The sequence below is a fragment of the Emys orbicularis genome, chromosome 2, assembly GCF_028017835.1.
Source record: "Emys orbicularis isolate rEmyOrb1 chromosome 2, rEmyOrb1.hap1, whole genome shotgun sequence".
Classification (NCBI taxonomy): domain Eukaryota; kingdom Metazoa; phylum Chordata; order Testudines; family Emydidae; genus Emys; species Emys orbicularis.
Window position 1 is genome coordinate 266,744,500 of NC_088684.1, and position 26,544 is coordinate 266,771,043.

General features: G+C 40.5%; 2 protein-coding genes across 3 annotated transcripts in view; one reads left to right on the forward strand and one right to left on the reverse strand.

Annotated features, from left to right (window-relative positions):
• Window positions 1-289: 289 nt before the first annotated feature.
• On the reverse strand, window positions 290-634 carry LOC135873862 (microtubule nucleation factor SSNA1-like). The gene has a single exon (XM_065398473.1). It carries the CDS (start codon window positions 632-634, stop codon window positions 290-292), a length of 345 nt encoding a protein of 114 aa, XP_065254545.1.
• A 2,200-nt stretch (window positions 635-2,834) lies between these two features.
• WAC (WW domain containing adaptor with coiled-coil) overlaps window positions 2,835-26,544 on the forward strand; it is a 111,415-nt gene continuing 87,705 nt past the window's right edge. For both annotated transcript variants that reach the window (XM_065398120.1, XM_065398119.1), the window contains exons 1-3: window positions 2,835-2,959; window positions 3,092-3,128; window positions 4,594-4,789. In XM_065398120.1, the coding sequence (XP_065254192.1) occupies window positions 2,919-2,959; window positions 3,092-3,128; window positions 4,594-4,789 (274 nt within the window). In that variant the 5' untranslated portion in view covers window positions 2,835-2,918. The remainder of the gene's footprint in view (window positions 2,960-3,091; window positions 3,129-4,593; window positions 4,790-26,544) is intronic.

A 26,544-nucleotide genomic window follows, 5' to 3' on the forward strand; every position in this document is an offset into this window, starting at 1 on the left:
GTTGGTCCAAAATTTGACCTCTATTTTCCTCAAATCTATTTGCAAAGTCTATGTAATTCTTCATATGTGCTAGTTTGTTTAGATAATTATATAGAAATGTTTAGCAAAACAGCAGCTTTATTTATCTGTATTGTACATTATTTTCCATGATTTTAAATGTGCTAAAACATATACAAAAGTTAAGGTAGAACCCTTTCGCAGATATATGCTCATCACAGGGTTCTGTGGCTAACCTCATTTCTGAACAAGAGGAACTGTAATTGTGTTAGAGTCCAAGCATTTAGCTGTTTCAGGTTACGTTGCTTTTCAGCTCTGCAGTTTTGTTTAAATTCCCCACTTCCTTCTTCAGGACATTTAGCAGCATTCTAGAACTATCCAAAATCTTCATATAAGCAGTTTCAGTTTCAGCAAGGATTTTATCAAGCTCGTTCCGTGAGGCTGTCTTCTGGGCCAAGTTTTCACAGACACACTCCAGTTGCTCAGACAGGATTCGGATTTCATGCTGGAGTTTATTCTTTTCCACTTCCGCTTGCTGGATCTGCTTGTTCAGTTCTTCTCTTTGCATGCATAAGTCTTCAACGCATTTCACCAGCTCATTATTGTAACCCTGCAGAACAGCTCCCTGCTGAGTCATCATCCAGGCTCCACCCTCTTAGTGGACTCTGCCACCACTTTCAGAGTCCTCTCTCAGCGACACCATTCAGCACTTTCATTTAAAAAGGAAAAACAAAACAAAAAAGCCTGTAGCTGGGTTTCTGTGAACAACCCTCCACTAACAAACCAGCACAGGTACAGCTATGGTAAACAACATTCTGCTTTTAAAAAAACAAAACAAAACCGGAACCTCCCCAGACTTAAGTTTAACATACCTAAGGATACAACTTCTGTGGTGTTCCCAGCCTCTTTCTGTCTAGGGATCAGGGCCAAAATTCAAGGTTCCAGAATTTCCATTTATTTACTGAGTGCTTTAGTGAGTGTCTTCTGATAGTTACTGAATGTTTACATATAATGAAGTCTAACCCTTCATTACAGAAAAATTGTCACAATAATTTTCACTGTAGCTTCCTATTATCATGACTTTATTGGAAAAAAAAACAACAACTACATTTGGGCTCAGAATTTCAGTGCTTGGTCACAAATATAAAACTGTAATCTACAAATATAGTCTTTTCTATGGAGGACAGAAATTTAGTGATTGTCACTAGAAATATTCACTCAAAGTCAAGGATAAAGAAAGACATTTTCTCCATCTGATACTGTACTTAACCACAAGTACTGTACCACCTCCACTCACAGTACTTTCCAGGTCTGCCTATAGTGAATCAATTCAACACTCTATTTTCAAACGCACGTGGACATGGGTTAGAAGGAGACTTAGCTTTTCAGATTAGATGAGTATGTTTTGTAATGTGCAAGCTAGCTGCCCGCCTCTGCTCTGGAGAGCTGCTTTTCTTCGCTCTCCTCAGGAGGATACAGGGAGCAGTCTGCATGAGAGCACTGTCACAGTGCCTACTGTCTCCACAGAAGAGCCATATCATGAACATTACATGCTTGCTCTGGGAACTGATTGCAGGTGCGAGGGTGCCAGGGATGTACCCCAGCCCTCGTTGCTCTCCATCCTCTTACTACTAAGTGGAGACAAAGAGAGTGTTCTCCGGGGCTTCAATCAGTGGCTGCTGTGGCACGCTACAAACAACACTGCCACCAAAAGCCTGACAATTTGAGAGGGGAAACCCCACAGGGGCGGCTCTTATTATTGCCATCTAACTCCCACAGCAACTATGGCGGTGACAACTCAGGCACTTTCCTAACAGAGACAGGAACAAAGCCCCAGCCTTCGAGTCTTAAGACTTAAACACCCACTGGGGCTGCTGCGAGACAAACAAGCGCCGCAAAGGGCAGCACAGGGGGCACACTCACACATCCATGCAGCCAGGAGCAAGCCTCCCAAAGGGCTGTTTTACCCTTCCCCCTCCCGAGTTTCCTCCCAGGAGACAGGACGTACACAAGATGGTTCCCTTTCTACCCTCCCATTTCTCAGTCGGGCTTGGGGGAGACCCTCTCCCTTGCCATTGCCCCTGCTGTACCCAACCTGGACAAAGAGCCTCCCCCACCAGCCGGAAAGCGGGCTGCGCTAACCGGTAACCAGCGCTCTCACCCCAGGCTGTCTGCAGCAAAGCGGAGCATGCCTCTCAGGAGCTCGCCATGCCACCCAAGAGGCGAGGGGCTCTAGGCCAATCAGCCAGCCCGGCTCTCCGAACAGCTGCTTTCTCCGAGCGTTCCAACCGGGAGTGGCCGCAGGGCGAGGGGTGAAGGGTCACGGAAATACCCGAGAACTTCCGAATGCGGAGGAGCTGTCTGCGGCGATAGCCGATGTTTTCCAAAGGCTGGGGGAGCTCGTTACACGGTAGCGGTAGGCTGGTGGCGGAAATGGCCGATGTTGTCCGAAGGGGAAGAGTGAGGGCGTTGGACTCGGCGGAAATAGCCGATGCTTCCCGAAGGCACAGCCGCCCAAGAGCAGAGGGGGCCGAGTGGGAGGAGCGTGTCGAAAACAGCCGAAAACACCCGACGTTAACCGAACAAGGCGTCGCCCGAGTTTCCCGGATGTAGTTGGAGGAGCGGCGGCGGTGGTGGGAGCAGCGGGGGGAGGAGGCAGCGGCGGAGGAGTCTGTGCTCCTCAGTGTCTCAGAGTGTGCGGGGCCGAGCTGTGGCGTCTCCCCTTTCGCTGTGCGGAGAGGAGATGGGCCCGTGAGCGCTGCTCCCAGCCGAGCTGCCTGAGCCGCCCCCTCCCTCCCTCCCCTTCCCTGTCCCGGTCGGTGGTGAGGCGGAGCGCTGCCTCCCCCCCCTCGGCGCCTGTGGCCCGGCCGCGGCCGTCCCCTCCTGGTCCCCTCACACTCACACACACAGGCCGGGCATTGATGGTAATGTATGCGAGGAAACAGCAGAGACTCAGTGATGGGTAAATCCCCTCCTCCCTTTCCCCCTACCCCGCGGGGGGCTCCCCCAGCCCCTCCGCCATGTTTGTGGTACCCCTCCCCCTCGGCGGCCGGTAACGGTTGTTCGCTAACGTCGCTTTCTCTCTCTCTTCCAGCTGTCACGACCGCAGGGGGGACTCTCAGCCCTACCAGGTACCTGCAGCGCTGGCCGCTAGGCCCAGGAGGAGGAGCGGGGGAGAGAGCGGAGGGGGGGGGGGGGAGCTACTCCAGCACAGGCTTCGGCCGCCGACGCAGGCCGCGGTGCTGCCACTTCCCCTCCTCCTCCACTCACGAGCCCCTTAGTACCGGGGAGGGGGGCGCCTATGTGGGACGGGTGCGGGGTCCCGGTTCCCTCTGGCGCCCGGCGGGGCAGAGGCAGGGAGGCTAGGCGAGGCCTAGCGAGGTCCTGTGTAGGGTTCGGCCCTCAGTGCCGGGAGAAGGCAGGGGGCGGGAGAATGAGTCAGTATCGCATTTAGTGAAAAACAGTTAGTAAAACGTGTTCTCCAAAGGCCAGAGAAAGCCCCTGGCTTGCTCCCCAAATCCCTGCTGGGAGCTGTGACCTGAGCAGGGCACACCGTAGCCACCGGATCACTGGGGCTGCAGCTTGCACTCAGAAACCTGCATCAAATCCTCATGCCACTGAGAAACTACTTGTATTTCTGAGAGGCATAACATACTCCCTTCCTAGCCTGAAAACCTGGTTCTTGGGGAGTGCTAGCTGTGGTTTTTTGAGGACACCTATTCCCATGGGTAGGGGAGTGGGGTTTTGTGCTCTCCTGACACATTTGAGGGGCTGTTTTATGGAATTTCTGGGCATTAGGCTGACTAGTTGTGAAACAAAATGTGACAATTGAAAGCAGCTGTTAGTGACAGTTCATCTAAATGTAAACATTCCCCATCCAGAGGTTTGCATTGTGAAAATGAGCAGGTGAAAGATGCTGATAAATGCTGCTTCCAATGTGTAAATATTTCAGAATGAACACAAATTAAGCTCCCCTCTACACCACCTCACACCCCTCTCCCCCACTTTAACGTCCTTTTTAATACTATCTTAGTTGTTCTTGTGCCCAAATAAAGTTTGTTCTGGAAATTCAAGGTGGTGGGTGAGCTTAAGTGACTTCGAATTAAACTTGCAGTACATACACTGGTTCATGCAGAATTTGTAAATAACTTCTGTTTTTATTCCATTACTTATTAAGTAACTGAACTCCTCCTCCTCCCAAAAAAGAAGAAAGTCAGCAGTCTATGTAGTGTTGAATGTGTATATAGCACAAGATGAATTAGAATTCAAGGAATTGAAGTTTAATTTTAATATCGTATTATAGCAGATATTCACCTCTGAGCCCACAGTGGGGGAATATGATATAAGAGCTAAATAAGAATAAAATTTCTTACTGTAGATGGGATAATTAAAATTGGGAAGCTTTATGCTACTTGTCTTCCTAAAATGCTGATATGTCACTCAAATATACCTTAGAAATAATTTTATCACTAACATTTACATTAGAAAGTGAAAAATCTTAAATATCTTGTAAATTTAGAATTTGTAGTAGTTGGAAGTAATATTAACTGCTATAAAAATGAAATCCAATTAAAAACATATTCTCATCTTTTGCAGACTCTTAAATACTCATCAAAGAGTCACCCCAGTGGTGGTGATCACCGTCATGACAAGATGCGAGACACCACAGATCCTTCACCACCAAATAAAATGTTGCGGCGATCTGATAGCCCCGAAAACAAATATGGTGACACCACAGGGCACAGTAAAGCAAAAAGTGTGCATACTCACAGAGTTAGAGAGAGGGATGGAGGTGAGTTGTTTTTAATTGACTTTTATTTAAGCAGTAGTAATCTGACTTAAATTTTATTCAAGTAACAAGCGAAATAGTTACAACTGACATGAGCACAACTTCACATTAAATGACATGCCTTACACCATGGTGAGAAGCCTGCACTGAGACCAAAATATGGTGATCACTTCCACTGGAGGTAATTGCCCTGGGTCTTCTAAACTGAACTAATTCTTTTATTCTTCCAAAAAGTAGTAGATTTCAGTGAAGCCACCAAGAGATTGATTAAATTTTAATTTTTTTTTTGTATTGTTGCATTTTCGAGCTGACTTCTAAAGGCCTTGGATATGGTAACATCTTAATTAGATTACATTTTAGATTTTTTTAATAAACAGAATACATTTTTACTTATTCTTCCGAAGACTTTGAAGCATCAGATTTCCAGCTACTATTAGTCTTCTTCTGTTGTTCAGTTGTTTAAATTGCTTATAATTTGTTAGGGCATAAGAAAATGCTCACAGGTTAACTTGGATTAATAATTTTCTTCTTTTAATGTGCTGTTCTTCTAAATGTTACACTTCAATACATGATAGATGAACTTCTTTGCCAGCCTGATAAGCTTCTGTTCTACACTACCATTCAAGAGACTGGGTTTAGTTTCTGGTTCTACTTACTTGCTCCCCAAGGCATTGATCCTTCAAACACTTAACACTTTTTTTCTTAACTTTTTACTACCATGAATAGTTCCATTGATTTCCATGGGACTTACCTTAGTAAAGGGAAGCACATGTGTAGTGTTTGGAGGATCAAGGTCCAATATAGGAGCACTTGAAGGGGTGGGGATGGCAGCTGAATATTGAACCCATTCTCACTGTGAGTAAACGTAGGAGAAATAAGTTCAAGTTCTCAAGTCCACCTGGACTGAATGATTGGTGATGCAGGGCCTCATGGATGTATACAGTGGTGTTGAGGGATAATGTAGTGTAGATACTGGAATATGTAAAGGGAATAGAAGGCTACTTCCCCTTCTGTTCTCTCCTTCCCCCCTTGGAGTGAAAAATTCAGTGTGTTGTGATTGATAGAGGTCACACACACAGTGTATTTTTAGTATGTGTAACAAGTAGTCCTAAATGTTTGCATAAGTGAATGTGAGCCTTTCAGAATAAAGAGTGTTTGTTAAACGACACAAAATGAAATAAACGGAAGTGATTTTGTGTTATAAAAAACCTAAGAATTATTTACATATTCAGAAATCATGTCTAGCTTACATTCCATAAAAATAGCATAATTGAGTGAAATAATGTTAAATTGTGACCAGTAAAGCAAAGTGCATAGAACAAACTGGCAGAGCCTATTTATGCAGATAAAATCTGTGCTCTGAAATAGTTATACAAAGGTTTAAATTGCATGCATTTTACTTTGACACCATTAAGATGTATGGCATACTCGTATCATTTTTATGAATTGGAATTAGGTGTTTGAACACAACTGGAACTTCTTGACTGGGTGTTGCTGATACATCCATGATCATAATACCCAATAAATGTAACGGGCTACCTGATTTTAAATACAGGCTAGTGTGTACTGTAATTGCACTAAAATATACTGCTGATTGTTCCAATATGTCACTAATTATACCAATACAGAAGTAAAGTTATCTCAGTACTTCCCATATGTCTCCAATTTCAGGGTTACAGAAAACTTATTGAGAACATACTGTATTTTGTTTAAATGGATAGATATTGTCAAGTTAGATAGCATATTTAAAAAAAAAAAAAAACTTTACTAAATGCTAAAAGGACCTAGGACTATTAACTGAAGTAAAATTAGTAATGTCATTTTTTTCTCTCTATTATTTTGAATGTGTTTATTCTTTGCATTTCTCTTAGTTTAGGCAGTGAAAATAGACTGATTTCACTTTTGTATTTATTCATTTTCTAGTCAGTTTCATTATTGTAGTGTTGGAATGTTTTGATTGGAACTACTGCAAGGGAATGACTACATCTAAGCGAATTAGTTGAATGGAAATACTCCCATGATTTTTTTCATTAACTTTAAGTTTTGTTTTAAAAAAAGCAAAACCCAACAACATGCACCACCCAACACTGGAGTTTTAAACACTAAACTAGAAGCCTAAACTCACCCATTCCTCTCCTTTTAAAGTTAGTTTTAAAAATCACTTCAATTTTTCACTCTCCTGGTTTCCAATTCTTCTTTGAGCAAACAGATGACTAAGTGGTACAATGTGCTGATGTTTTGAATTTATTCAGTCCTGAATCTGGTCCAGTATTTTGTGGTAAAGCAAAAATTGACCTAACTTTATTAAGGGCTTATCTATACACAGGGTTTTGTTTGTTTGTTTTGTTTTGTGCTGCTATAATTGTATTGTTTTAGAGACCAGTATAGATAAAGTGGTACAACCGTTTAGTATGGATGCAGTTATACACACATAAAAGTGCTTATATCAATAAAGCTTATTCCTGAAATAAGATGTACGGATATAAGCATCTTTGTACTGGTATATAACTGTATCTGCAGTAGAAGTTTGTACCATTGTAACTATATTGGTTTCTAATCAGTGTAATTATAGTGATACCAAAAACACCCCAAACTGTGTGGACAAGCCTTATGTGTTGGTATAATACAAGTAAAGCATGTTTTTATATTAGGTTGAGTATTCAGTCTCTCTGGCAATGGTAAAGTTTATTCCAGGGTTATTGCAGGCTTTTGACATATTCCCTTCTCTTATCGCCCAAGGAAAGTCACACATAGACTACACTAAAATATATCCACCTTTAACATGCAGCATAAAAATTTGGCTACACTACCAGTGGTAGTGGAAGTGATGTGATTGTGCAGCCAGTGGTTTTAAAAAAAAAAAAATTGTTGGAGTGTGACAGAATAAAAGCAAATATTCACAGCGAAGTGGCAAAATTACTATCTTGTGTTTGTATTCAGGTCTCCACACGTGGAAGCATAGTCCCTGTCCTGAAGAGCTTAAAATCTATGGTGACAAACAATGCACAAAATAGCTATACCATACAGCCCATAATCTATTATTTGTTGGCCAGTTTCTTGTAGGAGTCACAGATGTGGGTCTTGTGGGGTTATCTATCAGTTCCAGGAGGGGATTCCATGCGTAGGAACAGCCAGCCTGAGGGAGGTGAGCAGTTAAAGCTAGCATTGTTGGCAGGGAAAAGATAATCATGAAGAGTCTTGAAGGCGAGGAGAAGAAACTTGAATTTGACTTAGTGGAAAAGGGGGGAAATCAATAGAAGGATTCAAAATGTGTGTATCGTGGCAGGGTGGACTAACAGGCAAGGAAAATGATCCTAGCAGTTGTGTTTTCAGAGCACTGGAGGGGGAGATACGGGTTTCAGAGAGCCTGAGAGGAGGAGGTAATAAAGCCCGGTGAGTAGGTTAGATGTGGGAATGGGAAGAAAAGATCTGAACTTCAAACAGAGAAAAGAAGATGCAATATTTGAATACATCCTGTAGGTCAAGGGGGGAGTTGTGAAAAATCACTTCCAGGTCATGCCTGAGTGACGGAGCGTCTTTGTCATCAACGATGGAAAACGTAAGGAGGCAGAATTTGAGTTTAGATAGGGAGTTCAGTTTTGGCCATGTGTACTCCAAATCTATCTAAAAGCAGGTATTAGTTGATATGAAATGATCTCAGGCATCCTGCTATGTCTAAGTTTATGAGGATCTGTGAAAACCTGTTTGGTTTTTGTCATATTCTTAATGTACAGGTGAATAGATGACTGTTAAAATTTTATTATTTGAACAATATTAGTATATACAACATGAAACCTTTTAGATCATCTACTACATTTTTTCCCTTCACAAACTAATTCAATTGATATTATCTAGATACTAAAACTTCACTGAAGTTGGATGGGAATAGTTAATGTTGATTACCTTTAGTGACTTGTGAACTTAAACAAACTGGAAGAATTTTAGATATAAGAAATTATTGATCTAAACTTTAGAATGTGATATATTCAATACTATAAAATGCCAAACTAAATCACTACTGAACAGAGGGGCCTGACAATAACCATCAAAGCTAAAATGGAATATTTTATAACAGGAGTTTCTAGATGGGTTTGTAGAGATTTTGCAGAGAGCTGATATGTCACAGGCTGCTGGCTTCTCTTGTCTACCAGGAGTCCAGGACATTCATTGCAAAAAGACACTAAATATCTATTGAAACAGCTGGAAACAAGGAGCCAGCTTGCCTTCTTGGGGGCCATTGCTATGGAGGAAAGGAAGTGAGCAACTGGTGGAGTGGGCATTCACCATCAGGGAAAATGAACAGGGCAGTTGGGAGAGAAGAGTAGGTGGCTGGGGTGTAAATGCAGAGGAGAAGAAAACCCAGGTGTAGGCAGACAGATAAAAACCTGATAGCAGCAAAGCATGTGTGCAGAGGGATAAGGAAATGGGGGGGCGGGGAAGTAGATAGCGTTCAATAAGCTAAATACATTAAAAGCAGTAAATGTTAGAGAAGTATTTTTTTTAATCTACCATGGAAGCAGTGTCTTCAGGATGCTGCTCAGTCACAGATGGGAAGGGAGGAGAAGTCTATGTGATTATCAATGAGAGGGTGGGTGGTCTAGGAAACACTTTGAAGGCTGCAAATTCTCTCATCCGTCAAATGGTATGAAGATTTAATTTCTGACTCCAGCAATTCTCGAGATATCTGTTGTTAAGAGTATGTGGAAGATGGTTGCAAAAATGATTATTTGGAAGATTGAATACAAAAGGCTTCCAAGAACAGTAAACTTTTACAAGCATTTGTTCTGGACCAATCAGAAATTCAGTTCCCTGGATTTTTAGTCTTGAGGGAAAACTTTCTATTGTATACCATCACATTTATTTTCTGATACTGTTAAGGGACATCTTCAGTTTGAAAAAACACATGATTTTTTTTTTTTACCTATTCTTATTATAATTAACACAGAAGATACAGTGTGGGGGGGAAAAACCCTCATTTTTTTCGCTTCATAGAATCATAGAAATACAGGTCTAGAAGGGACCTCGAGAGGTCATCTAGTATAGCCCCTCATGCAGAGGCAGGACCAAGTATACCTACACTATTCCTGACAGTTTGTCTAACCGGTTCTTAAAAACCTCCAGTGATGGGGATTCCACAACCACCCTTGAAAGGCTGTTCTGGAACTTAACTATCCTTATAGTTAGAAAGTTTTTTCTGTCTTAACCTCAATCTCCCTTTTTGCAAATTAAGCGGATTGCTTCTTGTCCTACCTTCAGTCAACACGGAGAGCAATTGATCACTGTCCTCTTTATAACTGCCCTTAACATATTTGATGACTGCTACCAGGTTCTCCCTGGAGTCGTCTTTTCTGAAGACTAAACATACTCATTTTCTAAGCCTTTTATCACTTTTGTTGCTCTCTGGACGGTCTCCAATTTGTCCATATCTTTTTTTTTAATTTTTTTTTTAAAGCTATGGAGCCCAAAAGGGGACACCGTACTCCAGCTGAGACCTCACCAGCACTGATTAGAGTGGGACAGCAGTTGCTTCCTGTGTCTTGTGTACCATATTACTGTTAATACACCCCAGAATATTAGCCTTTTTTGCAGCTGCATCACATTTTTCTCATTCAATTTGAAATCCACTATAACTCCCGTATTTTCTGCAGTACTACTGCCTAGCCAGTTATTCCCCTTTTTGTATTTATGCACTTTGTACGTGCCTTTACTGAATTTTATCATTTGATTTCAGACCAATTCTCTGACTTGTCAAGGTAATTTTGAATTCTAATCCTGTTCTCCAAAGTTATTGCAGCTCCTGTCAACTTGGTGTCATCTGCAAATTGTATAAACTCTCCCCACCACTTTCCAAGTAATTAATGAAAATGAATAGTACCAGACCCAGGACTGGCTCTTGCGGGACCCCACTAGATATGACCTCCCAGATGGACAGTGAACCGTTGGTAACTACTCTTTGAGTATGGCCTTTCAGCCAGTTTTGCACCCACCTGCTAGTACTTCACCTCCCTAGTTTGCTTATGAGAATGTCATATATGACTGTTTTAAAAGCTTTACTAAAATCAAGGTTTCCCCCTTCTTCACTTCCCCAGTAACCCTGTCAGAAAAAGAAATTAGTTTGGCATGATTTGTTCTTGGCAAATACATGTTGGCTATTAGTTACTATCCTTTTATCCTCTGGGTGCTTACAAATTGATATTTTGTACCAGTATCTTTCCAGTTATTGAAGTTAGGCTGACTGGCCCTCTTTGATCCCCTTTTTAAAGATAAGTACTGTTTTGTGCCATTCTCCAGTCCTCTGGACCTCTCCTGTCCTCCATTAGGTCTCAAAAATAATCATTAATGTTTCCGAGATTGCTTCAGCTTGTTCCTTATGTACCCTAGGGTGAATTTCATCAGGGCCTGCCAACTTGACTAAATCTAACTTCTCTAAATATTTTTAACCTGTTCTTTCCCTATTCTGGCTTGTTTCCTTCCTACCCATCCCCAAGTAAGTTTAATTGGAAATCCTGTATAGTCAATTAGTTTTCCCTTCTGTGTGGGTCTTTCACATAACAGGGGAGAGACCTTTTTTAAAACTAGAAAAATGTGATTGTAAAACCACAGTCAGGTGATAGTCCTGAAACTACATTTTTTTTTTAAATTACTAGTTTTGAAGTTCATTGTCTTTGAAAAGCAATTGTTAAGCTATGATGTTAAATAACAAATGGTTAGATGAAGGTGAAAATGTGTCTAGAGCTGTTCACTTTTGAAATTAATGCAGGTTATCCAAAGTAGTCAGTATTTTTAATGCTTTTAATAATTGCTTATAGATTTTTTTTTCTTGAAATTCAGTAAAATTTGAATTTCTGAGTTTTATTTTAATGCATTATTTAGGTAATTCTAGCAGTTAGATATAGTATGCTGAGTGTGTAAGTTTCTTTTACCCTTTGAAAAAGGGAAGTAATCTCTTAATACTGGTTATAAACAGGTCTTGCTAAATTTGCTTGCCAGAAGTACTTAAAAAGCATTCCCTGGTGATTGGTGGCTCCTTTCATTTCTGCAGAATTCAAGCTTTCTTAGTTTTAAGATTCTAGCATGTGTGCTTGCAAAGGAGAGAAGCATGGACATATGGGCTACTGCCTGAATTGGCAGCCCTGTACCCGTGAGTTATTCTTGTAGTAGTCTGAAGTAGAGCCCTGCAAATCCATGGGTATCCGCTTTATATCCGTGGACCATTTCTGCGCAGGTTTCTGATGGTAAGAGCTGGGCGGGCAGCTGTGAGGAACCATGGGCACCAGTTCCTCCGCCTGCCCTGGGCGGGAGGCCTGGGGGTGCAGGGACACTGGGTGAGGGGCTGTTTGGGCCCCACGCCCAGGGCAAGTGGAGGGTCCACCATGGATCCTCGCAGCTGCCCGCCCAGCTCTTACCATGGCTGGGCTGCAGCTCCCGAGTTTTGATGATTTACTTTGGAAGTTGTATAATGTAGTAGTTTTGGTTGCACAGTTAGTTGAGCTCTTGTGTAATCACGCATTTTGCAAAGCTTCTGTAGTTTAAAAACAGTAATTAAATTTCTGAAATCTACAAAAAGAAATCCACTTGTCTATGGGAAGAGATCCAGGAATGATCAACAGCAGTGAAAATGTGGCAGTTTTTGCTCTAAAATACATATCTGTTCAGGCTTGCTACAAAAGCCCACCATGGCTGGTTCGCAACTAAATAGGGCTATTTCTCACTGAGGAGACAACTGTCTCCAGGGCTTTCAGTGCCCCAACTCTGGCCTGCTATTCTGCCTTTTTACTCTGCAGAACCTCTGCATTCCTCACCTAGTTTATGGCCAGATACGTTAAGAGAACTTCAGTAAGCATATTGTCAGTCCCTTCATGTTAGTAGTATTGGAATAGTTCTGATGTTTGAAAATGCTGATTTGTGAAAAGCTTTTTAAAAAAAATGAACTTAAAAAAACAGTTTAAAAAAATCTAAGGTATATTGACCTTGAACAAAGGGATCTTGACTCAAGCTCTTTACAAGTGTATTTTTATTTTTGCTGCATATATGAATTTGCTGTATAATATTGTACATAGTGTCAGCATACCAAAATAGTCATGGAAATGTTGATTAAATCCCTTGGTTGCCATACAGTTTACAGGCATTTTGTGGTGAAGCTTTGAACTACATTGTTTTATTTCATTAAAATAAAGTTTTAGAAAATTGGCAAGATCTAATTGAGTTGGGAAAAGCCAACAAGTTGCGTTGATTTTGCTTTTTTCCTATGGGTTACAAAATGCTTCTGAAACAGAACTTTCTTTGCATGTTTTCACCTGTTTTGAAATGGGAACCATAGTCAGTAGGCTAAATGAATTGAAAGGTGGTGAAATTTCACTATACCTAACTACCTTGAGGTGTCCTGTACTGTAACTCTAACTTCAAAACTTGTTGTGTCTTTTGCTTGGTGAATTGTAACAGATTCCTTAGCTTTGCACAATAAAATTACAGCGGGAAGAGAAATGTTTCCTTTCTCTAGTGTAAGAAGCACAGTGTAGAAGCCTCTTTATTCCTAGTACCCTTGGTCTACACTACACGTAAGGCAGCTTATGTCAACCTAATTATGTCAGTGTACACGCTACAGCCTTGCTCCCGTTGATGTAAGTGCCCTACTATACCGACATATCTCCACCTCCACGAGAGGCGTAGGACTTATGTCGGTGTAGTTAGGGCGATGCAGTGTCCATGTAGACACCGTTATTTACTTCGACTGACCGTCATTCTTGCCAATTTCATGGCTCCTAGCAGAGCTCTGCCTGCCCCCTGGCTCCCAGCCCAGCTGCTGCCTGGGCTCCCCTCTGCCAGCTGGGTTGCTGCCTGAAGGCTCCCTGCTTCCTGCAGGGAGCCCTGGTACTGCACTGAGGCTCGTGGCTGCCCCTTCTCTCTCTCCCTCTGGATCCCTGCCTCTGGGAGCCCAGTTGCCCCTACGGGCTCTCTGCTCCCCACCACAGCAGGGCTTTGGGAGGGGAGTTCCATGCCCAAAGTCAGGGTGGCTCCTGGTCCCTGCAGGGGCTCGGAGACTCTGGACAGCACCTGGGCTCCCAGCAGGGAGCTGGGCTGGAGCAGCTGGACTCCCGGCAGGGAGCTGCATGTGGTGCTGAATGCCCAGGCTCTCAGCCCCCCACATTGCCTAACTTAAGTCGGTGGAAGCGCTCCTGGCGAGGATGCGCACCACCGACAGAAGGAAGGGTAGTGTGGACATAAACCACCACAGTAATTACTGCGGTAGTTGTAAATCGACCTCCCATAGGTTGACTTACAATTCTAGTGTATATATGCCTATAGTACCAACCTAAAAATGCCATTAGCCTAGTGCTTAAATAACTTTACACACTTTATTTGGTGTTAATGAAAATTTTCATCAGCACCAAAGAGAGTACCATTTAAAAAAAAAAAAAAAGCAGTTGTTTTAATGATGTATTAAAGCTTTGTGTGTTTTCCCATGGTCCTAAATTCATCATAATACACATTTGAATGTTTTTTTTTAAATAGGAAAACAACAATTAAATTGTCTCTAGCCACTTTTGTTAAATATTTAACAAGTCCCCAATGAAATTGGAACTCTCCTGTCCATAGTTGTTGGCACTGGTACAGAAAGTAATGGTAGAACTAAAACTATACTAACATTCTGTTTATCTGAAAAGAAATAATTTTAGTCTGATGTGCACTCTGGTTGAAATGTTGTTGGTTCGCAGAATGACCTGGCTTGAAATTCACCCCAGGCAAGTGAAAGACTTTTTTCCTAATGTATGTGTTGGAGGGTGATATCTAATCAATATTTGCAGAACTTAAGCCTTCATTGAAAACCAAAGACTTAGGATTGCAAAGAATTTCCCAAATGTGGAATGTGGACCACGTTGTCGTCCTGAAGTTAAAGTTGGTTCCAGTTTGTCTGTTGCTGCTCATAGATTTTCTCAAAGCATCTGCACAGTGAAATTCACAAGACAGGTCATTTTCACTTCTGCTAGTCAGAAAACTATGCATAACAGTGAAGGGTGTCCAGAATTATGTTTTAAAGCTGTGAGCAACATCAGAGGTTCCCATTGATGTTATTAATGAGGGAGGACCACCTAAAACAGGCTGACTGAGGGAAAGTTGCAAAAACCCTCCTCCTTGCTGTAGTCTAGTGGTTCTGGGAGAGGACAGAGTGAAGGAAACGTGTTTAGCACTGTTCACACAGACCTTTACCTCTGCTTTGTAGTGGGGAACATCTGGACTGAGAAGGTGACAGAAATCTTTTTCCTTTCTAGCAGCTTGAAGAAGTTAAGGCTTCAAATTTATCAGACACCTGTTAACCAGAGGCTGATACAAAAAATAGAGCCTCAAAGGAGGGTCCTAGGATAGTACTTCAATAGAAACTCTTTCAACTTTACCAGTAATAGTAGAGAGGTCTGGGCTTCTCACCAGGTCACTGACATTAGACTTCTCTTCTAGCCTTGTCTTTATCCACCTCTGGCTAATAGATGTTTGGTAAACTTTTCAAGGGTTGTTTTTTGATTGAGTGCATATAGGAATTATAATTTGAGTCTAACTAAATAGCATTTTACATGAAATCCAGGTTACTTTCGAGTAACCTGTTCTTTGCTGTAACTCTGTCAGCGGGAAAAAAAAGGCCCAAAGAGATGCTGACAACACTGTTGCAGATTTACCAGTAGCAGAATTCAGTATCTATAACTGCTGATAATGGTGCTAGCTGTGTTGGCCTATGTTGTTGTTGCTCAGAAATGTTTTCTCTATTTATGCTCAGTCTTTAGGGGCAACCGCCCTAAAAGCTATCTTAAAAGTTGGAAGTCTAGACAGTTCTTTAGTGCTTCTTACCTGAGAAGTCATTCAGAATTAAACCACAGATTGATAGCTCTGTAATTCTATTGCATCTTATTTACAGGCATAATACAGACATTTTTATTCAAAGAAAGGTGTATGTTTTTGGCAGTTATTGGCTTCAGGGAAAGGTGCTGCCACTAGGCACATTTTTTGTTCCTGTTAGGCAAATCTGTACAATAATGATGCCCGTTGCCCAGTCACTGGGTGACGCACTCTTGTCACCTTACCAAAATGACTGTACAGCTTTTCGTTTGTTGTCTCACCTGTAGGGATTAAGTAATTAAAAAATATCCACTATTACTTCTGTCGTCCAAGCTGTTGGTTGTTAATTTTGCCTTTGCCAAAGTGCTTCCTACACAAGGATTTTTTTCTTGTTGAATAGGTCATCTTCACCCTTTGGGTGAAGAGCTTGTATAATCCAATTCTTCTGGGTTTTTTCCTCCAAACTGTTGGAGTTACTGACTTCAGAGTTGTGGTTTTGATACGGTTTTCATTGTAAACATGAGTTTTATGTGAACAGTGTGTTCCCTGTGCACGAACTCCTCCCTTCCCAGAAAGATTTTTTTAATACAAAAAACTGCTCACGTGTGCAGATTGAGGCACACTCCTACAGTGGGCTCTGTGTGGATTCAGAATTGTCTGACGTGGATTGATTGTATGATCAGAGCATAAACGTTTTGTTTGGAAAGTGAGGTTAATTGAACAAACAGTTTTAGCTTTTCAGAGTTTGATCATCCCCCCCCCCCCCCAATTCCAGATTTGTTTTGCTGTCTTGTTCATTTAATTAAAACAAACTTGATGATATAAAAATCTAACTTGTGTCTGCTAATTCTAAAGTATTATTGCACCAAATTATTTTCACTGAGTTGGCATGCAAAAGTTTTGTCAATTGAGATAATCTTTGTATACTACATAACGTATTTTACAGTTGTGGTCTGATGAACATTACAAATTCTGCTGTTCCTAAACGAAGCTTTCATTTAAGGATTTAGACCTCTCTTTTCTAGATAGCTTTCAAAATGTATAAACTGATCACTAGTCATTAGTTTCCCATCAATCTCTTTGGTAAAGCCATTGTCTGGCTCTCTTCCTGTTCCCAGCTGAGGTCTGCTGGATTACCTACTTAGGCCTGGTCCCCACTAAGCCCCCACTTCGGACTAAGGTACGCAAATTCAGCTACGTTAATAACGTAGCTGAATTCGAAGTACCTTAGTCCGAACTTACCGCGGGTCCAGACGCGGCAGGCAGGCTCCCCCGTCGATGCCGCGTACTCCTCTCGCCGAGCTGGAGTACCGGCGTCGACGGCGAGCACTTCCGGGATCGATCCCAGAACATCGATTGCCTGCCGCCGGACCCTCCGGTAAGTGTAGACGTACCCTTAGAGTTCTTGCTGTTCGCAGCAGTCATCTTCCCCCCACTCCAAGCAAAATGCTAAAGGTGCACTCCTCTCTGGTCACTGTTCTCCACTTCAGCAGTACATCTGAGAGAAACAGGTAGCACCCACCCCAGTCCCTGAGTCCAGATCTTTCTTGGGAAAATGGGGTACCTGTAAGTGAGATGAGGCGCAAGATGTTCTCTGCAGATATCCTTGGGAGCTTCTTGGAGGTATTCTTGGGGCTTGTCTACATGAGAAGGCTGCACTGGTTTACCATAAGGTGAGATTTTTAAATTGATTTTGTGATACTGATGCAGAAGGCAGACGCTCTTATTTTTGTTTAAACCAGGTTTTACTTTTGTTTAAACCAGGTTATTTTGTTTAATTTAAGATTTAACTCAAGTCAGTTTAATCTAAATTTAATCTAAATCCTGGTTGAAATGGAAATAGGTGTCCATAAAGCCTTTTACCCTAGTTTAGCTATAAATCTTTTTTAAAAACTAATTTAAGTTAAACTGGTGCAACTGCTGCATTTAGATAAGGCATTAGAGGAGTTCTTGGAGGGGAATAGCTCTTGAAATTTGTTTATACTTGTAAAACTATTCAGAAAAGTATCAGTGTAAAATGTTGGATATAATGTATGCATAAACAGGGAAATCTCAAGTAGTAGTGGAGAGGTTATTTTACCTTATATTTGGTATTGGTGCAACCGCTGCTGGAATACTGTGTCCAGTTCTGGGGCCCACAATTCAAGTTGGATGTTGATAAATTGGAATGATTAAAGAATTAGAAAACCTGCCTTATAGTTATAGACTCAAGGAGCTCAATCTCTTTATCTTAACAAAGAGAAGGTTAAGGGATGACTTGATTATGGTCTATAAGTATCTGTGGGGAACAAATATTTAATAATGGGCTCTTCAACCTAGCAGAGAAAAATATAACAAGATCCAATGGCTGGAAGTTGAAGCTAGACAAATTCAAACTGGAAACAAGGCATACATTTTTAACTGTGAGAGTAATTAACAATTGGAGCAACTTACCAAGGGTTGTGGTAATTAGCCATCACTGACAATTTTAGACGAAGATTGGATGTTTTTCTAAAAGGTATGCCACAGAACTTCCCCAAAATAATTCCTAGAGCCTGTGTTTTACAGGAGGTCCGACTAGATGAACCCAATGGTCCCTTCTGTCCTTTGAATCTATAGTGATTCAAGACGCTTAAGATTTTGTAGTTAGAGATATATTACAATCTGTATTTGATCAGCTCATCGCCCAAAGATCCACAGTTTTAGGACACAAAGAAGTAGGGTAGAGGATTGAGTAATTTAAAATCAGTTTATTTTCCTCACAGTTTAATCTAATTACTATTTTAAAATCCTTCTTAGGATGTCATTTGTTTCAGAGACTGAAGATGAATATTTAAAGTGAGATTCTACTTTGAAAAGTGATCCTATAGAAATGGGAACAGGTGTTACTCTCTATATGACTGTATCAAATTTGCTCAGTTTATAGGTAAAATTTGGCTGCTGCTAACACCTTTGTTTTTGTTGGCGATTAGTAGGCTTGCACAGATGAGTCTTTCAAGCACTTGTATGGCCCTCATCACAGTAATATGTGAACACCTCACAATCATTAATGGACTTTAATGGACAATACACCTATGAAATAGGAGTAATACCTTACTTTCCATTTTATAGATGAGGAACTGAGGCACACAATAGATAATGACTTACTCACAGGGTCACACAAGAAGTTTGTGACAGAGTCTATGGCAACATGTGACAGAATTGATCCCAGATCTACAGAGTCACAGTCAGGTGACTTAACAGCTAGACTCTCTTCACTCCCTCCCACAGATGTAATTGAAGGTACATTTATACCTGCCAAATTTTCTTACTGGTGAAGTATGACATAGTTGTCAGATCTCTGGGCGAATTCTTTTTTCCAAGTATCAGAGGGGTAGCCGTGTTAGTCTGAATCTGTAAAAAGCAACAGGGGGTCCTGTGGCACCTTTAAGACAAACAGAAGTATTGGGAGCATAAGCTTTCGTGGGTAAGAACCTCACTTCTTCAGATGCAAGTCTTGCATCTGAAGAAGTGAGGTTCTTACCCACGAAAGCTTATGCTCTTTTTTCCAGCAATCCAATCTTTTACTTGTAAAAGGAACAAATCTTTTATGGCATTACTGACACAATGGTATTGGAACAGTGTTTGCCTTTTTAAATTACTGTGCTTCAAGTGTAGAACTGCACTTTAAGACCAAAATCACTCTGGTATATCATCTGCCCATATCTCAGAAGCAGCATACCAAAAAGAGGTAGAAAGGAAGATGTGAACATGATTATATGAAAATAATAGATATTGGTGGATGTCTTTACATGAAACTCATTTAATTAGTACTTACAGTCTGTTATTTTTAATTTGCTTTGGTAGCTTTAAACTGAAGTTCTTCCTACTTGTCAAAATTCGTGCTGGTCAGAAAGTGTTCATCCAAATTTTATTAAAATTATACTTTTGAAATTAGCTTCATGAAGAAAATCTCATGTATTTTGATAATCTCTGGTCAAAATACTCTTGATGCTGCTCCTTCAAGGGCACTACTACAGAATTTATTTATTTTTCATAATGGGAAATTTGCTTGTTAAAATGAGTATCTACAAGGTTGTGGATTGTAAATTTTTATTTGAATCTGGCAAAATCCAGTTTCAGTGCAGTTAATCTCCAACATCTGAGCTCTATAACTAGTGACTAGTTCCCCCCCCCCCCCCCATCATAAAACAAGCTCTTTGGATTTGTCACTAGCCAAAATTGATGCTTTTGGTGACAGTTGTAATAACTCCTGGTCAAGACAGACTAATTGAAAGGCCACACATTTCTCCTCCAAAAATAAATAAATAGTCAGGAAAATGGAAGCGTTTAATTAGTTTTCTAGAACAGTGGTATTCAACCTTTCAAGACTATTATATCCTTTACAGGAGTCTGATTTGTCTTGCATACCCCAAGTTTCATCTCACTTAAAAGTTACTTGCTTACAAAATCAGACATGAAAATACAAGTCACAGCACACTGAAAAATTGCTTACTTTCTCACTTTTACCATATAATTATAAAATAAATTGATTGGAATATAAATATTGTACTTGAGCCTGTTTTTTCATTTGTGAGCCTTGTCTGAAGTCCAAGCTCCACCACCCAGGGCTGAAGCATGTAACTTAGCTTTATGTGGCCCCCTGTGGCATGGGGCCCTGAGCAATTGCCCTGCTTGCCACCTCCTACTGCTGGCCCCGCACTTGCAACCCCCCTGGACCCTGCCCAGGACTCCCCTGAGGGCTGCAACCCCCAGGTTGAGAAACACTGATATAGATGAGTTGAGTACTCCCTTGAAGACCTCTGAGTACCCCCAGGGGTACACGTACTCCTGGTTGAGAACCACTGTTCTAGAAGACTTTTAAGGAGCAATAGTTACAGTGCAGTCCTTTCTCTCCAGCTTGGTTTGTAACCCTACATCCTTAAATACCATATAATTTCACATCTTTCGAAGAATCAGTCTTTTTATGCATCGAGGTCTCACCCTTATAGAAAGATAGGTATGGCTCTGATGTCACTAATATTATTGAATCATAGTAGTTATTAACATCTGTAGAAAAAAGAGGAGAACTTGATGAGTCAAATTGGGATTCTGCCCTGCTGATGCAAGCATTATCAATTACTCTTACACCTACTCGCTGTCAAACATAAAGAAAAATCATTTGAAAAAGTGCTCACTTTTGAAGAAACATGTAGCCAAAATGTAGGACTTTTTCTTGGTTTTTGTCAAAGCAAAACAAGAAATTTGCAATTTTGTGTTCATGAAGACTTGGACATAAGATAGGAATTCACTTTGAAATCTGTTGTGCTATTCAATTTTTTTGTTTCTTGTGACTGTATTCTTATTCTAATCATGTATCATGACTTGCTCCAGAAGCCATATATCACCTTTGAATTCCCATGGATGTTAATTCAAGTCTGTTTAGCTGAGTGGATGAGGTTTCCCGAGTTAAGTATAGCATTACACTAGCAATTATGTAGATAAAGTTTATAAGGGATTTACATTAAAATCCTTTCACTCCTTTTAAAGCTCAACTTCTCCTGCTTGATTTACTTTGGGGAAAAAAAAATATTTTTCAGGCATTTTTCAATTAGAACAATACAAACAAAAGCAATTTTTTAATGACCAACTAACATCTGTTTTAATGATCAACAGCTATTTTGCATGGTCTTTAGAGGGCCATTTACTCTGTCTAGAAAGTAATTGACACTTAAAATGGCCAGTGAATGTTCCACCACAGCATCCATTTTGAGATTGAAACATTTCACAATATCTCAATCACTAATTTAATTGAATAGGCAATGGTGATGAAACATGGTTTCTTCATTATTAAACATCATTATAGATTTCATCTTGTGAGAACTCTGTTTTCTGCTATTCATGCAGAAATTCCAAGACCTCTGTCTAATGTGGACAGAAGGAAAATACTTCTTGATGTATTATTTAGCATATTTCATGTATTACAGAGCTTGGAAACTTTATTAGTGATCAATACCCCCTTCAGTTTGCACATTTCTTTATTAGACTGTAAAGCTACAGTAAATATACAGACCAGTAGATATACAAGTGAATTTTTGGAACCATACATTGCAAGCAAGGGATGTTGTATTGAGGAAGAATGTCTTATTCTGCTGGAATCTTGAAAGAAGATGCCAGTGTTACTACTACCAACAGCCAGCGGCTCATCTTTAAATGCAACAGGTTGACATCTCCTGGCATGGGATTTCTAACAAATTAAGAATGATCAAATAAGAAATTGATCTGACGATAGTGTTGAATTTTACTTGGTTCTTTCTAAATCATTGATTTGCCTTAAGCGTCTTAGATGATTTCATCATTCTTTATTTTATATGGGTACTTTAAAATTAGCATAAAAGTGAAGAGCTATATAATTGTGTTATGGGTTTAAATGATAGAAATGATTGGAAAGTCCATCTAGTTCATAAAATGTGGCAAAACATTCCTCTTGTCGCTTGATATGTTTTTAGGTTTGGACAGACAATCCTCATAGCTCTCAATACCTTTCAGTTCAAAATGTAATCTGTTGCTATATGTGGCCCAGATTCAGGGCTTTATTGAATATTTACTGATAGACACTAACATTAATTTGCAAAGAATTATTTCTTTATTGCAGTCCTCCCTGGACTCCAATGTTTGATTTCTCCATTTTAAGACTATTTGTCTGTTGTTGGACATAACCTGATAAGCCTGTAGCTATACCACTGCAAGCTGTGATCTTGTCTGATCTCACATAAGCTAAGCAGAGTTGGTTCTTGTTAGTACTTGAGTAAAAATTCCAAAGAAAAATATAACTGTTCTGCTTCTGTTACTGAACCAATACCCAGCATATCTTTGGGGTGCATTCAGCTGTGGGAGGTGGCATCTTTCTAATGAGATGTAAAATGGAGGTCCTGACCCCCTTGCAAGTACATTAGAATCTTACTAAACACCAAAACAAATGTTAAAAAAAATCAGGAAATGCAGACTAAGGGCATGTCTACACTTGCGTCTAGATCGGCAGTGCTGCGATCCGATGCAGTGGTGTCGATTTAGCTAAGTTGATGGCAGAGTGCTTTCCCGTCGACTTCTGTACTCCAGCTCCCCGAGAAGAGTAAGGTAAGTCGATGGGTAGCATCTCCCGTCAACACAGCGTGGTATAGATACCGCTGTAAGTTGACCTACGTTACATCAACTTCAGTAACTTATGTAACTGAAGTAGTGTAACGTATGTTGACTTACAGCTGTAGTGTAGACCAGCCGGGTGTTGGGGGCCACTCAAGTGGCTGGCTGTGGAGCCACTACAGCAGTGGTCGGTGTAGCTGGCCCCGGGGTCAGCCACACTGACTGCTGCAGAAGTCACAGAAAGACACAGAATCTGTGACCTCCGTGACAGACACTGACCCCTAATTATGAGGCATCACTTATGTAAATAAGAAGTGGGGTAGTAGCATACCTGCTATTAAATAACAACTATAGTCTACTCCTAGTATGTCTGCATTTATATATCACTTTGGGAACCTCTGAGATGTAAGGTAAAAATACTGGTTGAAATTTTCAAATGGACTAGATAATTTTTTGGGTGGCCAATTTGAGACACCTTTAAGGGACCTGATTTTCAGAAAGTGGGCACCCTCCCTCTGAAGAGCAGACTCCTTAATGGTGTCTCAAATTAGATACTGTAAATTACTAGTCTCTTTGAAAATTTAAGCCACTAACTACAGTTTTAAGCTTATTTTTCAGCATTTTCTTATGTTTATTCCCTAATTCACTTGGGTTTATGGAAGAACCCGTATTCTTTACAATATGGAAATTGAAGTACTAGTGCACTACCAGTTGAGAAAACAGAATTTTGTCAGATTTAACAAAGGGTGCTTTTATTGACTGCCTGCTGATTTTTTTTTTTTTTTTAATTAAAGTAGATACACTTGTGTTTGTCTGCACATCTCTGTTTATCTATTCAAGAATTCATCCGTAAAATGCATTCCTACTTAAAATGTATGAAGTCTTGGTCTTGGGGCATGGTTTGATCACATTATTTTTGGAAAACTGGTTCTCATCTTTGATATAAGATTATAAAGCAAATTCATTTCATATACTCTTCGGCACTACTATAACTTGAAGCCCTGTTTTCTAAACACTTCGTTTTGTTAGGTCTGGTCTACACTAGGAAATTAGGTTGGTGTATTTGTCACTTCGGGATGTGAAAAATCCACACTCCTAAGTGATGAAGTTAAATCGATTCAACCTCTAGTGTAGGCAGCTCTCGGTTGACGGGAGAATTCTCCTGTCGACCAGCTACCGTCTCTCAGAAAGGTGGAGTACTACGCCAGTGGGAGAAGCCTTCCCATCAACATATGTAGCATCTTCACTGAAGCACTACAGCAGTGCAGCATCACGTTTTAAATGTAGACAAGCTCTTATTCATGTTGTGTAATAGTTGTTTGGGTGCTGTGTTGGAGCCAGAATTAGAGTATCTAAAAAAATTGGAAAGGTTATAGAGAGATGTATTAAACATGCAAAACCAAATATTAGCGAAGAAATACATGTGAAGCCTCAGCAGTTCAACTTCTGTAGTTTGCTATGCTGTAGTTAAGGTAAACTGTTCAATCAGTTTTTATTTATTCTACCCATCCCGTTAAGTTCTCTTATCCCACCCACAAATATGGAATCCGAGTCTCATAAATGAGCAGCTTTATTAGACATTTTTCATTTTCTCTCATTTCAGTATGGTATGTTTGTATGAGGAGAGCTTTGTGTTTGTTGAATTGTAAAGCAAAGATTTCCATTACATTTTTACCTGATAGGAGTGGAGTTTAATTAAAGCTTGTCTTCACTGCAGAATTAAACTGGACTCTTACTAGGGTGTTGTCCCTAACCCAGCTCCTGTCCACACACAAAACCTCTGACCCAAGTTTGATGCTTTTAAACTGGGCTAGGTAGTCTATCCTGGGGTATAGGCTAAAGCCTTCATGCTCCTTACACTTGCACTGATAATTATAAACTGCCCATTTTGCAGTAAGCAAAAAGGCTAAACCATTTGAGTGCTGATAGTCCTTCAGTGCCTTCCCACAATTTCCCCTTGTCCCCAGAAGGACAAAGTTCTCCCACAGTTCACTAAGAGAATTCTAGAGTGGCTCACCTTATAACAGTTCTAAGAGCCATGGATATGCCCCCCAAGTGCTAACAACACACTTGTGTGAGTGCAATACCAGTGTGGATGGAGGAACTGAAGTATGGCTTTTCAATGTGGCTGCTCACACCCAGGATAGGTCAACTCAAATGCTCACAACCATGTACCAATCGTGCAGGTTAACACTACAGTGGAAACTTACCCTTACTGGAAATTATTCTCTCTCTTTTCCGTTAAATTAAATTACAGTTGCCAAAACAATTCATGTCTATCCTCCGTGACACATACAACAGAAAGAAGGTTGTCTGTGAAGTGAGATGACGGAGATAACGGAGGTTCCTACTTTTTTTTAAATTTAGAATGTCTAAAGTAACATGAAAAGGAATAGTATCTATGCAGACCATAACATCTAAATTTGCAGTCTCTCCATTTAGCCTCGTCAGAGGAGGAAATTTTTTACACATCAAAGTGATCCGTGAAACTGTTGAACAAATAGGTTTTAATCTGACTGCTCACTTTGCATTGACTGCTCTGCTTCTCATTGCTGTGGGTAACTCTGACCTTCTATCCAAGCAACTGCTATCTTACCAGACACAGCAAAATTGGTGGTCTTATCTGTTCACCACCACCACCACCTCCATCCTGCACTGTTCTGGCCACTTCTCAAAGTGTACATCTCTATATTTCAGAGCTGCTGTCCCTTCCCCACCGAGGCTGAAAATGTATGCTTAAACTTGAATCCCACCTCACACATGCTGCAGTTGGGGAGCAGTTGTGTGTGTAGAGTGATGTAGCTATATGTACATGTAGTGGAGAGAAAAGTATGCAATGGCTTTGCAGAATTCAGGGGTGATGTCAGCTGGAATTCTGGCTCTTCAGGAGAGAAGCTTCCTGTTTGGGTGGGAAGGGGCATCAGCTGTGGAAGACAGCCTGCTGCAAACATAGGCTCTGTGATCAGAACTTGGCAGGTGTGTGTGTGTCTGTCTGTGTTTGTGAGAAGATAGGACTTAGCTCACTTTGCCACTTCGTAGGACAGAGAGCACTTGCTAGAGGAGGGGTAAGCTTTAGCTTTTTTTATGTTAACTTCAGTCGTAAAATAAGCAAATATTTTGATAGAAGTTAAGATTAATATGACAGACTTAAATTTCTTTTAATAAAGATCTTCCATTTATATTTAGTACTTTCATCCCAAAGCACTTTACATATTTAAACTGATATGCAACTATGCAGAAGAATCACTTCATCCACCTGTGGAACACAAGCATCTCTGAGATGAAAAGTTTCAGTTAGCAGTGCTCCACCTCAACAAGCTAAGAAATCTAGGACAGGAAATAAAAATACATTTTTCCAAATGAAATTACAGGGGAAATTTTAGGTAGGTAAATGTAATTATTTGAGTTGAATTTGGCCAAGACTCCTGAATTAACATCCCTGTTCTTATGAATGTAAATTTAGAATCTTTGAAGAAATACATGATTTTTGGACATTAAACTTTCTGGAGTTTATTGGTTTGGTTTATGTCCTGTAACAGCTTTCAGATGTAGCAAAGATACATAACAATCAATAACTATGGAGTCATTAGCGTACTGTTGGTCTGTGTACCAGGGAATTATTGTCAATTGTTCCTATTTGTGTTTGTTCAAGCCCCTTTTGGGATGGATTGACATATTGCCCCTTTTACTGACTCCAGGTTCCTTGTATTATATCCTTCCATTATAGCTGTAGCCTCTCAGATTATTTTGTCTTGTTTTGCTTTTTTCTGTCTTTTTTTTCTGTTCTTTCAAAATATTTTTTCCCTCTATTCTTTTACATGACTTGCTTT

What these genes read in the sequence shown, in the direction of transcription:
- LOC135873862 (XM_065398473.1), bottom strand. Translation starts at nt 634, where the DNA reads ATGACTCAGCAGGGAGCTGTTCTGCAGGGTTACAATAATGAGCTGGTG.